This window comes from Misgurnus anguillicaudatus, chromosome 13, assembly GCF_027580225.2.
Source record: "Misgurnus anguillicaudatus chromosome 13, ASM2758022v2, whole genome shotgun sequence".
NCBI classification, from domain to species: Eukaryota; Metazoa; Chordata; class Actinopteri; order Cypriniformes; family Cobitidae; genus Misgurnus; species Misgurnus anguillicaudatus.
The window spans coordinates 24,919,785-24,935,916 of record NC_073349.2 but is presented as its reverse complement, the minus strand read 5'-3'; the positions used below and the strand labels follow the sequence as shown (position 1 = coordinate 24,935,916).

Genomic DNA, 16,132 nt, shown 5'->3' with positions numbered 1-16,132 from the left:
CATAAACCCCTTTGAAGCGTCTGCAGCAGGCACGTATTTTGACATGAAGTGTGATGCACATAGGTTCATATGATGTGCCGAACAAATATTTTGACATGACGAGCCACAGCCATGACAGTTCAAATACATGTTTTTGACGTGCACCCTCGAAAAAAAGTCACTGTACCTAACTATCCTTCTAAAACAACTTATAATTTATTGGTAAATTACATGTTATGTAATCCAGTAACGTTGTCTCCGGGCATTTTGCTTCTGGTCTGTGGCACAGTTATGCGTTTTGGAGGAGGTGTGACCTTGGAAGGCTATTTGCAGGGAGAATGGGATCGTATGTTATCAATGCAACAGTCTAAAGTTAGCATTTTCCAAATCACAAACTCCACCTTTAAAGGGCACCTATTTCATTGCTAAAAAACAATGTTATTTTGTTTATTTAGTATAATACAATGTGTTTGAGTGATTTATGGGGTTTATGTGTCAAAAAACACACTATTTTCTACATACCGTACATTTTTGTAGCTCAAGATTTCATTCTCTTCCTGAAACGAATTTGAAAAGCTCCGTGTCCCTGATTGGCCAGCTAATCTGTACGTTGTGATTGGCCTGAATACCTCTGACGTAAGCCGGAAATGTGACTCTCCTTACCATGTTTAAAAGATTCGGTCACAATGCAATGCTAACAGGAGTTAACTTACAGGCTGTGAGTCAGAAGCGGAGGAATTATGATAATGTATGTCTTCTCTACATCACCGATTCCAGGAAGTAAACTGTTGCCTACAATCCATGTGTTTGTTGTAGTCCAAGATCATTGGAGATGATAACTTGTTTACTTTTAGATAGGTACCTTTTGCATATCGTTAACATGTACTAATACACACATTTGGCAAAAATACTGAGGACTCATCTTCCACTACACATATTTTTGTCCAATCAAATGCCATTAAGAATGACAAATGATCCTCCCTGATACCACATGTAACCAACTAGCTTAAAGGGACAATAAATAGGATTTTCCTCCATCTAGTTGTGGTGAAATTGTGAAAAATGCGTTTTGGAAACGTGTTGCGGTAGGCTAGTGCTTTTTGTCCCTCTCTGCTATTATAGTTTTTCAATACGGCGAAAACGACATGGAAGCCTTCTTGGACTTACCCGTTCAATGTAAATAAGGAGGAAGAAATTCTAAGCTTACAAAGAAAAGTCAGATCATTGGCAGAGGTCATTTGACACCAATGAGGACATATTTATGAATAAAGACATTGATTTTGACAAATTGATAAAATACTTTAAAAAACTACATAGTGTCCCTAAGCAGTAGACCATTAGCTATTTTATACAGTATATTATTCAGTATATTCAAAAATTAAAATTGAGTTTCTTTGTGCCAAAAAAAGTAAAATGACAAATTGGCACAGTGGATCTCCAAACAACACAACAAGAGAAACTCACAGTCATAGAGATCGTCACATGTGACTTCACAAGTTTTTGCCTTTAGGGATTTGTATCGGAGTAAGAGAAGCTGCATGCATACAGTTGAGTTTCAACAAGCGGCGGCAGAATGGCGATTAAAAGGTTCCTGTGCATGAATTCTCACATTCTGTAATGAGGGTTTTGGAGAAAGAGACGGTCCAGAGGGACATCGCTTCAGCATGGACTCGATACTCTCACTGTACCGCTGACATAGTGCACCTGAATGTCTTCAATTATATTTAAGTATATACAACATCGAACACAGTAGGGTACAGTAGACTCCTAAGTGCAATAAAACTGCATCATGGTGTTTAAAATTCAATACATTGATTTTAAAGCAAAATTAGGTACTCAAATATTTCAGTTGCAAATTAATTTTGTAAAATAATCAAATTTAAAACCAAATGCAAATGTTAGATTCTCTTATGCACTGCAGGATTAGTACAGGATTAAAGTGAAATACAAGTAAATATTTTATACCTTTAAGCATGGTAGCACTTCATTAAAACATCCAAAATATAAGTCTTTCATGTATTTAGCCAATGTACCAACCAGCAGTCACTAAAACAAAAATGCTACATTTAGATTAGGCCTGTATGACTTTTAATCTATATCAGTATAGCTGTCTATAACTAGTACAAAACTTTCCGGCAGTAACTCAGAACGTAATCGAGGTCACTGGACGGTTCAATGGTTCTGTACAGACAATAAGGTTGAACATTCTCACAAAACACTATTCTCTCCAAACAGAAGATGGTCAAAGTGACTGCCCCTACCTTGACCCAATATGTCTCTACTCTTCGGGTCTCGGCTTTCCATTTATTTCATTCAGTTTTCACTTTCATCTCAATGAAAGAGCCAAGCGGATACTGTGCTAGCTCAGACCCGGTGATCATGTGCAACAAAAACATTTCATTTTAACGTCTGGTGCAGGCTAATTTATTCCAGAGTGACCCATTTATTTTAACAGTCTGTCAATGCCCTCTTGGGCGGCACTGATATTGACGATTCGTTTGTGGGCGCTGGAGTTGTTGCCAGTCGTTGCATTTGTGTCTCGCTCTACGTCCAAATAAATAACAAGCTGTCATGCAATATTCCAGCAACTCTGGATCTGAGAATAAAAGCGAACACAGACACAGCTCTGAATCGCCACAGCGGGAGATCATGGGAAGGCCCTGGAGCATCACGCAGTCTGTTTCTTAGACTCAATCTAATGAAGAAAGGTAGCATCTTTCGATCTCGCAGGAGAAAATCAGCTCTGGTCAGTAATAAACTCTGATCTGAGTGAAGTGTATCGTGACAGCCATACAAGATGTAGCAGTGAAGGTTAGGGCACGGCAGCGTCCAAACACCTTTGAGAATCTGCTCAAAAAATTTACCCTGGAGTTCAAAATCTGACAATGTCTCTGCTTTTCAGCAATAAAGCAGTAAGGCAGGAGAAGCCATGATTTATATATTGACTTTACCACCCTTAAAGGGACACTCCACTTTTTTTGAAAATATGCTCATTTTCCAGCTCCCCTAGAGTTTTGATTTTTCCCGTTTTGGAATCCATTCAGTTGATCTCCAGGTCTGGCGCAACCACTTTTAGCATAGCTTAGCAATAATTCATTGAATCTGACCATTAGCATCGCGCTCAAAAATAACCAAATATGTTTTAGATACATGCAATTATAAAATTAGAAATTACCGGTAATTAAGAAATAAACAAATTTATTGTTATCCATAGAGGATGGATGTTGTTTAGACTTGATTCTGAAAAACATGGCTTCTTTATTACTTGAGTAGTTGTTTTGGTGAAACAGGCGAAACTACTAATCACAAAAAAGTTGGGCATGAGATACTTTCATGCGCACAAGCGATAGTAAAGCACACGAAAGTGTTTCGATTTTTGTTTTTGTTACTCTGTGAAGTTTGTTTAAAAATAACAGCCTGATCTCATGAGAATTCATACATATTTGTGCAAAGTTAATAGTGCAAAATTTACAATAATCTTAAAAAAATAAAAATAACACAATAACGAAACCCCACCCCTAACCCCAACGTCACAGGGGCAAATGTAAATTGTAAAAAAAATGTACAAATGTGGTCTGACAAATTAAAGTCACCATAAAAATAAAATGAAAAACTAAAATTTGTTTTGGAATATTGTGGTATTTTTTTTTACAAATTACTTATTTGTGAGCTTCATTATTTAAAAAAAATTAATGTGCCCTCATAATCTTTAAATCAAAAACGCAAATCTCCTCCCCTCCTCAAAACGATCTTGGATCATATGGTATGGCAGGTGGGTGGGGTCCAGGAGAAGATCGCTACGATTAGCAATTAGCAACACAACCGAACTTCAAACGATCCAATCGGATCTCGATGGACAAATTCAAAACCATCCTTGCCTTATTTGATTTCAAAAGCTGGTTTTACTTGGATATACTTTACCACAAGGAAAATAAAACAATCATTACCGTTTCATGGCGACTTTAATATGAATTAGCCACCTCGTTAAATACATGTGAATTGTTATAGTGTTCAAAATAATTATTAACAATATATGAAGAGTTCAGATGCAAAAGCCGTTAAACCCTAGCCTGGGTTTTCCCATGCTACCTTGCGCGCAAATTAATTCACGCTGCAAGTCTAGCATGGAAACCATGGACCTATTTTTCCCCTGTAATAGGGAACCAATCACAGAACGGGGAGGGGGCAGCAAGACGATGATGCAGACGCGAAGTTACTTTTCAATGCAGCGTTAGATAGTGTTCTAAGTTTTGAACGCAAGTTTATTTAAAAAAAGAGCAACTTTTGGCATTAAGCAATTTCATATCCAGACAAGGATGTTTAGATATGGCAAGACATGACACAGAGTTTTATAGGACCAACCTGCTATGCATCGTCGTCGACGAAGTCCATTTAACTTATAAATGGTAAGTGATATTTATTAATATCATATTGTCATTATGCCTGTAGCCTACCTACTGTGGATGTCACAGTGCCACTAAGTTGTGTTGCTTTTCAATATCAATAAACAGCTACTGGTTTAGTTGCATAGCTTTCAGCTGTGCGCACACGTACCTGATAAAAGTTGTTGATGTTTGAATTTATGTCGCTCTACATATGTCATCTGGTATAATTTAAACGATTGGCTATTAGCTACGTACAGACGCATTTGATAGACATTCGTAGCGCCAATACACGGCTCTGGGCATTCGTAAACCACGTCTCAAATACGAGAAAATGAGCATGTGGTTCCAAGACCACGTCTGATTCTCTATTAAACTGGTCTGGTGTTAGCCAGGCTAGTTAAACGCCATCTCCATTAAAAATGCAATAATCATTGTAACTTCATTTATGCATACTATACGTTCATAAATACTCTTGCATGAAATCCATCTAATCCCGCCGTCAGGCCATTAAAAAAATACAGTTTTTAGGCAGACTCTGAAATTTGAATTTACAAGAAATCATGTAGGAGGCATCTAGCTGGTTTTGCATCACAACCCTTTAGAAATTTTAAACCAACACTATATAAGTGCACATTCAACTATAAATGCTATCCAAGATGGTCAAAAAAAGTTTCATATGAAAATAAATTAAAACTGCATTACAGCAGCAACTATTGACTACTAAACCTTCTCATACTGACCATGTGGCCTCATTATAAAAGAGTCGTACTGTTCATCTGAGCACTGCCTTCTTTTCATTGTGTGGACAGGCTCTTTGAAACATCTGTAACAGTAGCACAGATAGGCCTGAACTGTCACGCACACATCAACACACACACGTGGGGCATTAGCCCTCGAGCCAGCGCTGATGCTGATTGCAGGCCTGGAGCTCGGGGGGCAAATTTAGCGCTGAAAGAAACCACATTAAAAGTTTTGCGCAGCCTCTCAAAAAGTTCAGTCTTGACACAACAGCCCCTGCCGCCCCACAGCATCAATCCAGCGTCAGACACACACAGCTAACTAGCTTATTCCCTTCTCTCCCTTTTGTTTTTATCTCCTCTATCTCTTGCTCGCTCTCTCTCTTTCTCTCTCTCCCTTACGGAAGATGCAGACAAACACTCTGGACCGAATTTACTAAAGTCACATACAGTGTCCAAAATGCCCTTTTTTTACCACACCTGCCAACGACTTAAAAATATTTCTTTTCGGCTATAAAAATTTTTTTACATTATTTGTATGTGCTTTTCATCTCTGAGAGAATGGACTTCGCTGTTTTCTCCTAAGATTTGTGGCAAACAGTGGCGAACGGCATTCTTACTGCCTTATCTCTTTTATCTATCCTGTCTGTATCTTCTCATCTCTCTTTTTTTTATCTCCCTTTGCCCCCTTTTCCCTCCTCCACCCTCTCTCTACCCCCTCTCTTCTTCTTTCTGTCCTCTGCTGTGCTTGATGCAAGCAAGCTCAAACCATCCATCACCATCAAAGTCCATGCATCTGGCCCAAGCCTTAAATGTTCTGAGAATCCCGGCACGGGGTGGATCGTGCAGGATGGAGGAATCAGCCAATTTTGGAGTCATTATCCCAGACAATGCCCAGAGAAGCGTAAGTGCCCCCTCAGATGGAGAACGTAGGGTTTGCTGCAGGTCTCTCTCTCTCTCTCTCTCTCTCTCTCTCTCTCTCTCTCTCTCTCTCTCTCTCTCAATATTCCAATGCATGCGGTTTTCCCAAAGTGAAGTGTGTCAAGCGCAAGCGAGAGTTTCTCTAATAAGGGCTTCTATAAAGTCTAACTGCTGTCGGAGAGCTGCTGATGAGAAACCCTGTCTTTGATCTGTGTTTAAAGAAAAGGAATGTGCAAAACTACATATAGTTGGTGGAATGACTAGTCTTGTACAATTAGGCTTCCTGATCAGAATTATTTAAGGACGTTTATGTAATAAGTTACATGGAGTTCAACAGAATACAGAACTTTAAGGACCATTTCTTGATAGACAGACAGGATGGATGTAAAAGTCAGACAGACACCTACATAAGTACACAGACAGACATACATACTATAAAAATAGATAAATAGACAGACAGATAGACAGACTGTATACACTGTGAATATAGATAGATAGACCGACAGACAAACAGACAGACAGACAGGATGGAAGGAAAAAACAGACAGCAAGCTAAATAACTACACAGACAGGCAGATATACTACATACATACATACGTACTCTGAATATAGACAGACAGACAGAATACACACTGTGAATACAGACAGACAGATAGACAACACACTGTAAACATAGACAGACAGACAGACAACACACTGTGAACATAGACAGGCAGACAGACAGAATACACACTGGGAAAATAGACATACATAGAGACAGACAAACTACACACTGTGAATATAGACAGACAGACAGAATACACAATGAGAATATAGACAGACAGACAGACAAACAACACACTGTGAATATAGACATACAGACAAACAGACTGTGAATGTAGACAGACCGACGGACAGACCGGCATACAGAATACACACTGTGAATATAGACAGACAGAAAACACACTGTGAATATAGACATACAGATAGCCAGACGGACAACACACTGTGAATATAGACCGACAGACAGATTACACATTGAGGATATAGACATGCAGATAGACGGACAACACACTGTGAATATAGACAGATCAACGGACAGACAGACAGACAGACAACACACTGTAAACATAGACCGACAGACAGAATACACACCGAGAATATAGACAGACAGACAGACAACACGCTGTGAATATAGACATACAGATAGACAGACAGACAAAGAGACTGTGAACATAGACAGACCAACAGACAGACAGACAACACGCTGTGAATATAGACATACAGATAGACAGAAAGACAGACAAACAGACTGTGAACATAGACAGACCAACGGACAGACAGACAGACAGACAGACAACACACTGTAAACATAGACCGACAGACAGAATACACACGGAGAATATAGACAGACAGACAAACAGACTGTGAACATAGACAGACCAACAGACAGACAGACAGCACACTGTAAACATAGACCGACAGACAGAATACACACCGAGAATATAGACAGACAGACAGACAACACACTGTAAACATAGACCGACAGACAGAATACACAACGAGAATATAGACAGACAGACAGACAGACAGACAACACGCTGTGAATATAGACATACAGATAGACAGACAGACAAACAGACTGTGAACATAGACAGACCGATGGACAGACAGACAACACGCTGTGTATATAGACATACAGATAGACAGACAGACAAACAGACAAACTGTGAACACAGACAGACAGACAGACAGACAGACAGACAGACAGACAGACAGAACACTGTGAATATAGACATACAGATAGACAGAAAGACAGACAAACAGACAGACTGTGAACATAGACAGAACATAGACAGACAGACAGACAGACAGACAGACAACACACTGTAAACATAGACCGACAGACAGAATACACACCGAGAATATAGACAGACAGACAAACAGACTGTGAACATAGACAGACCAACAGACAGACAGACAGCACACTGTAAACATAGACCGACAGACAGAATACACACCGAGAATATAGACAGACAGACAGACAGCACACTGTAAACATAGACCGACAGACAGAATACACAACGAGAATATAGACAGACAGACAGACAACACGCTGTGAATATAGACATACAGATAGACAGACAGACAAACAGATTGTGAACATAGACAGACCAACAGACAGACAGACAACACGCTGTGAATATAGACATATAGATAGACAGACAGACAAACAGACTGTGAACATAGACAGACCAACAGACAGACAGACAACACGCTGTGAATATAGACATACAGATAGACAGACAGACAAACAGATTGTGAACATAGACAGACCAACAGACAGACAGACAACACGCTGTGAATATAGACATACAGATAGACAGACAGACAAACAGATTGTGAACATAGACAGACCAACAGACAGACAGACAGACAACAAGCTGTGAATATAGACATACAGATAGACATACAGACAAACAGACTGTGAACATAGACAGACCGACAGACCGACAGACAGACAGACAGACAGAAAGACAACACACTGTAAACATAGACCGACAGACAGAATACACACTGTGAATATAGACAGACAAACAGACAGACAGAATACACATGGTGAATACAGACAGACAGAAGGGATAGATGGATGGATGGATGGAAAAAGACAGACAGCTAGATAACTACACAGACAGGCAGATAAGATATACTACATAGACATACAGACAGTCTGTATACACATTGTAAATATAGATAGATAGACAGATGGATGGACAGAATGCTTAAATGGAAAAGAAAGGCAGGCAGGTGACCCTAAACAGTAGTGTATAGCCTATATAGCTGTAATATATAATATATAACCTATAATAGCTAGCAATCAGACATCTCAAACACACAGTCCCAATCTTTTTAGTCTGCAAAGACCACAAACTTTTATGTTAGTTCATATAACTGATATGTAAATATATAATATGCCTTTCCTTGTAATAAAACCATATGTAGCTAAATTATAGCAGTAAATGCCACTGCTTATCGCATGTTTAATGGCTGGATTTTAATTAAATGCAGCCAAATTATAACAAGGTCCACTGCATTTTATTGTACACTTCCAAGTCAGCAACGTGGCATCTGTTCTAAAATATTAGTTGGCTACAAAAATATTTTATACAGAGGTAACCAACCGCTATTCAAAAGCTAATGTGGCTAATATTTATATTAATATTCAAACTAAACTTCTGTTATCATTTTATCACCCTTCAAACTCCTACGGCTTATTTTCCTCTGTCATACACAAAAAGAGACGTCTGTGTCACTCTCTTCCATACAAAGATGATGGTGGTTACTGCCAAACTGGTAAAAAGACAACAAAGCACCAAGCAAGGGTTGAAACATCGTTATTGATTTCCACCCTGCCGTGATGCAGCTCAAATAAGATATAAGAGATACCAGACAGCTTCAGAAGACCTAGCGACAAAGTTGTCTGGATTTTAATGAAACTTAAATGCTGATTTTTGTCACTCCTGAAGCTCAGCAGTGTGTTCATATTTATGAAACCGTAAGAAAAAATTGCATCATTTTAATATTGAGTCTCTCTATTCAGCAGGGAATCTTGCTTCTGTCTCACCGCGCAAAAAAAAGCTTTATGTGCATTGAGAATGAGGTTCGATTAACCAAACAAATACCATTGATCAGGATCTTGGGTTTACCACTCACTGCTTTTGTTGCAATAGCTAGTCTCAGTGAAAAGTTGAAATGCACAAAGACGCAGTGTGCGACTGCACATCTGCGCTCACATGTACAACCAAACCGCTTGATCAAACATCATTCAGAAAAGCTTTTATTACAAATAAACATACTCCAGGCAAAAGCAATAGGTCAAAAAAATGCTAACAGCAATGAAAAATAAATTGGCCAAACCAAAAGAGTATTCACTATTAAGTAGCTGTGATAAAAAACAGCAATTAAAAAGAGATCAAATCGAAAGTCCACACTTTGTTCAACAGTTATGACAGTACAGAAAAAAAAAGGATTTGCAGACAACCATGGAGACAAAAATTGGGATGGGGAGAAAACGAGTGATAAACCACCAGCAGAAGCGAGAGTCGCTCCAGTTTCACATCCTGGTACTGAGCGCTGTTGCCATAGCAGTGATTATCACACACTCCCTGAGTGCAATGTGTACTAGTGAGCCAGCAACCTCTCAACACAAACACACACACACACACACACACACACACACACACAAACACTCCCTTAGACTGAGGGTGTGATGGCGTGAAGCCATTATTTTACTTTTGTCTGACTACAACTGAACATCAAAAGTAAAACTTCAGAAGAATTAATACCATCAAAACCATCCATTTAGCAACAGTGTTGCAGACCAAAACCAAAAAAAATTTGGTCAGTGAATTGTCTACAGTCAACGTAAGTCTTTTATAATAGAGTGCCACAGGGATGATGTATTTTTGTAGGCCAACCCCGAAAGTGAGAGGGACACTGGTTCCCTCACTAAAAAGCCAATTTATCCCATAGACTTTAGGATTATCACACAAAATAATCCTTGTGTTAAGCAAACTTTTATGACACTTGTCCAACAAGATAATAACTTTGAAGATTAATCTTCTTTTATTTCTAGTAGACACACTAAGGGCCAGATTTACTAAATTAGCGTAAGAGCGCAATTCCAAAAAAGCGCCTATGGGAATGGTAATATCTGCAGATTATTTACAAAAAATGAGAAAATTAAATAACACGCAATAATGACCAACGCAATCTACTAAGAAAAGATTTACTAAATGGGGCAAATTAGCGCAAGAGCGCAATTCCCAAAAAGCGCCGATGGGTGGAAATATCTACAGGTTATTTACAAAAAAGGCACAAATTAAATAACACGCAATAATGACCAACGCAATCTACTAAGAAAAGATTTACTAAATGAGGCAAATTAGCGTGAGAGCGCAATTCCCAAAAAGCGCCGATGGGTGGTAATATCTGTAGGTTATTTACAAAAAAGGCGCAAATTAAATAACACGCAATAATGACCAACGCAAATAAGTTCAGGGTCGCAAATAAGCAAAGCTGATCTTGAGTTCAGCACCACAGACATCACAGCGGAAAATTTTAGGTGTGTGATCGCAGCAAACGAAGCCATAGTACACTGAAAAAAAACTTGAGGACAAAAAATAAAGGTTTACAAGAAGCTTTGAAACATCTGGTATTGTGTGACTTCTAGTGACTCCTCTTTACTTCAGCAAATAGAAAATGACGTGGCAAACAATATTTTTGAATATTATGTTCCTCTGGCATTCCAAATAAACTGTTACATGTTAAAACAATCATCTGCATTGTATTCCGCGTTCTCTGCTCTCTGTGTATTTTTTAAGCAAATGCAGCCATTTTAAGAGCAAAATTATTTAAGACATGATTTTTTTCGGCGGTAAAGAATGGCGCAAATACATAACACACGCAAACATTAGTAAATCACATTGTGTAAATCAATTACATATTCTCCTTCCAAAAATTTTGCCTCTGAAAGGGAAACTCCTACAAATACATATGCAATAAAGACAGTCGCAAAAATAACTATACCACACCTTTTCAGCACTGATGATCCATTGCGTGTCTTTAGTAAATACCTACATTGTTATTTAACTCTTTCGCCGCCATTGACAAGTTAACTCATTAATTAAGAGAAAACGGCAATCAAATGATTTTTCCGGCAATCCGCAATACCGCTATTATTGCTCTTACCCAACTTATGCAAGCAGGAAGCAACCCCTCCCCCCAAACAGTTCAGACGCAGCTTGTGTTTTGATCATCGCTTTGAATAGGAATTCTATCAGAAGTCTTTCACAAAAACGCAATTATGTCAGCTTTTTTAGGAAACTTAAGAGAACAAATTAACGTAGGATAAAAAATTGTTTTTTAAAGCAGAAGCTCTGTTCTTTCATTTGATATAGACGTTTCATTGGACGCACGTGCGGTGACGCGATAATGCGTTTGGTCGGAACTTTACTTCTGGTTTAAGTTTTTTTAATGGTCTGACTAGTTGCAAAACTGAACTCTTGAACAAATACCTTGTCGAAAATAACAAATGTTTTGGTTTCCTAGGTAATCTACGTGTTGTTTATTTTGCTTGTTATATAAATAAACTACTTTAAAAGGACTTTGTTGTTATTTATTCTTAGCGGAGTTTAGCGGAAGTTGCGAGTGTTCCACGAAAGATGCTTGTTTATGTTGTTACTGCTGAAACTGTCTATACTGTATGTTTGTATATTTAAAGGCGGAGTGCACAATGTTTGAAAAACGCTTTGGAAAAGGAGACGGGCTAACTACCAAAACACACTTATAGCCAATCAGCAGTAAGGAGCGTGTCTACTAACCGACATCCTTGCCGGGTTGCGTATGTGTGGGGCGGGTCTTTTAAAAGAAGGTCCAGATTCTTTGGGGTAGGGGCGTGTTTGTTTAGGTGATTTCAAATATCAACATTGGCTTTCAAACATTGTGCACTCCGCCTTTAAATAAGAACATTTTCTGCAAAGCATTAAACTTTTGTGAAAATTATAAAAAATGCTGGCGCTGGTGGGCAACTTTTTTAAAAAACACTGGCGGGAAAAGAATTAATGCCAAAATGATGGTTTGCGCTGGCCTAAAATCAAAAAGTTGTGTTCAAGAAAAAATTTAAAAGCTATAAATGATGACACTAATTAGTTACTGTAGTTGGTGGTCAGATGGCTTGTTAACCATCCTGACTCATAACTAATCACATCACTAATACAAAAGCCAAACCTAATCTAATAAAATGTATCTGCGCACATAGATAAATAATTTTTCACAAATCCTGCACATTGTACACATTCACAATAAATGCAGGGAAGTACATTCTAAAAAAATACTGAGTCGTTTCAGCCCATGGTTGGGTAAAATATGGACACACCCAACCATGGTGTTTAAATCAACATATGCTGGATTGTTTCAACCTAAAATGCTGTGTTGTCATCCCACGGCTGTACATTTTCAATGTTAATTTAAGTTGAGTCCAACTGGAGTGCGAGTTAAAGGGATAGTTCGCACAAAAATGAAAATTCTGTCATTGTTTATTCACTCTCATGATGTTACAAACCTGCATACATTTCTTTGTTCTGATGAGTTATTCAGAGAAATGTTTGTAACCAAACCATTCATGACCCCCATTCACTTCCATAATATTTTTTCCTACTATGGAACTAAATGTGATCGGTTCGGTTACAAACATTCATCAAAATATCTTCCTTCGTCTTCATCAGAACAAAAAAAATGTATACAGATTTGTAACAACATAAACATTTTTTGGGGGGTGAACAATCCCTTTAAGACCAAGGCCAGAGATCGACTGTCGAGTCCGAGTCCACATTCAGCTTTATATGGACTCGATCTCTGGTCTTGGTCTTGACTCGGACTCGACTACAACACTGGTTGGTCCATATTTTACCAAACCACAAGTTGAAACAACCCATCATTTTTCAGGTACACATATTTGGACACAGGGTGAGTATTTATTGTTCTTACCTTCTTTGCAGCATTGATGCACTGCAGGTACTCTTTGGCCAGGTCTGAACACCGAAGCGTTTGCTCACGGTTCTCTCTGTAGCAGTTCATGATCTGAGCCTGCAGGTTCGTGCACACCGGCTCCACGTTACGTGGCCTGCCGAGAGAGAGAGAGATGAAAGGTCGGTGAAAAGGAAGCATTACGACAAAAGGGCAAGAAGATATTTTTATGCAAATCCAAATGGAATTCTGTATACAGTGGAAGTGAATACTTCATATGAAAAAAAACAGATTTGATGTAAAATAAATCGCATGACTCATTCACCCCCCCGCCACATCAATTCCGCTCTTCCTGCGGATGCTTTAGTAGAATGAATGAATACGGGGAGACAGGTTAAACTGAATTACCGGCAGAGTGGATATTCATTAATAACGGCAGTGTCGAGAGTGGCACTGACTAGAAGAACTATGATAAATAACTCAGCGAGCGGGAAGGAGGCTGGGAGGGTGAACAGACCTGGCAAACTCCTCGGTACATCTGTACAGTAGACCCTGAAGAAATAAAGCGCGCGGCAAATAACCTGTCAATCATCATTACAGCAGACAAACGCCTTCACTTGAACTAATAATGCGCAACGGGGCGGCCATTGTTCGAATGATTGTTCAAATGACGGTTATTGATTCTGATCTTTTATGCGGCGGCGAGATCTGCATGCGTATATTCGCTTAAACTGATAATCGGAGGCAATTAAATGAAACTGAATTGTAAAACAAATGCATGGATTTTATACAGCAGTTTATTTAATCAAGCTAATCACTTTGGCTGTCAAGTTAAAAAAACGATTGGCTATCTAGAAGTCGAATTGAATGTCTAACTAACTTGTTGAATTTATGGATAAAATGATTGAATGTTATGTATGACTTCAACAGTAGAAAACACTGACAAATGTGCACGTCTAACCTGCAATTATAGGACATTATAGGGTGGTTTCCAGGACAGGGTTTAGATTAATCCAGGACTAGGTCTTAGTTATATTAGGACATTTAAGTTTTTTACAAACAAACCTTACAAAAAAAATGATGTGCATCTTGAGACAAAACAAGATATGTCAGTGCAAGGTGTTGCAGATCAAATATGCATTTTAGTCCGGGACACCGCCCCTAAGGGTGCACATACTTTTTACACCCTTATAAAATGTTTTTTATGAAGACTTGAAAATGTAACACAGCTGAAGAGCAGATCTCATTTCATACAAAAAGACAGAAAATACAACAATTGATGGACAATACTAAATTACCTATAATTGTAAATATGTTGAGAGGTAAAACAAAAACCAAAAATACAGCAATTCATCCAATCAAATAACTATTCTTGCTATATAGTTGACAAAAGCCAGCTAGGTGTCACACCAGATATCTCCGGACTGATTAAGCAAAGGGAATCTGAGAAACCCAGCTTACCCGAAACGCAACAGCTCCTTTGAGAAGATCGACTGACACCCCACTTAATTGAAAGCCGATTTAAAAATGCGGCCTGGCTTAGGTTTCACTAGCGAATCCTGAAGACCGATTCAATTAAAACCCATCAATGACCACGACATCGCCCTGACGCAGGGCAGAGATACGGTATCCGCCGATCCCCTTTCAAGCACAGAGTCGTACGTCTTATCGTTGTTTGGGGAAAGCAAACGAATAAATGTCCGTCAATAACACGTCTATGCGCGTTAGAAGGCCGGCACATATCAGATCCTGTATTTTTATCAGCCTCCGAAAGGATTTTTAGTTTTAATTACCCTGTGAAGAGAAGAATGACTACAGTAGTCACAATCTTTGCTCTGGTAGATAAGAAACTCTCTTTTAATTTAAAATAAACTGCCTTCATCAGGAAAGAGAGAAGGTTTATTAAAGCAGTCTGAAGCAGAAAATTGCCTTGCTCGAACCAAAGCTGAACTGAACCAAATTGAAGGTGAGGTCTTTAATAAAAATATTAGCCGAGTTACGACGGCTTTGAAGAGCAGAATGTGAGGGACGCTCGTTTCCTCTTTTCACATCTGTAAATAAATAACACAGCGTTTAAAGATTAAACGTTAATTACAAGAATTTCGTCTATTATTTGTAATCGCCTTAACGGAGCTGAGAGCCACGGAACAAAGCCGGACTTCACAAACGTTTCCGAGGCGGGAAACGCACAAAAATATGGAAATGAAATGCACCAAAAAACGCAACTACAAAAGATTAAATTAGTTTAAAACACATCCGACGCGTGTAAGAGCATGTGCTCGTAACTTCCAGAGACAAGCTCATTACTCTGATGCTAAGGAGCCGCACGCTGGCTGAAAATTGGTAGATACCAAAGGCCGCATGGAGGTTTAGCTTCCGCCGCTCATTAATTATTTCCAATCAGCTTTTGTTGATAACAGAAAAAACAAGACTGTGGAATTACAGGGCTAAAAAAAACTCTAACTCGGATTACGCTTGAGAAGTGAAGATAAATAAATAAAGGCAAGGAGGAAAACATAAAAACACGAAATCAAACTTGATACAAAGCGTAAGCCACAAGGCTTTATCGGCTCGGAGTACGTCTCGACATGTTTTCCGAATCGA

At 38.8% G+C, this 16,132-nt stretch overlaps 1 protein-coding gene across 1 annotated transcript in view; it reads right to left on the bottom strand.

Moving 5' to 3' along the window:
* The window catches only part of chchd6a (coiled-coil-helix-coiled-coil-helix domain containing 6a), a 76,711-nt gene that overhangs the window by 12,871 nt on the left and 47,708 nt on the right, over positions 1-16,132 (bottom strand). Inside the window, exon 8 of the mRNA XM_073875467.1 lies at positions 13,550-13,685. Within this exon, the coding sequence (XP_073731568.1) occupies positions 13,550-13,685 (136 nt within the window). The remainder of the gene's footprint in view (positions 1-13,549; positions 13,686-16,132) is intronic.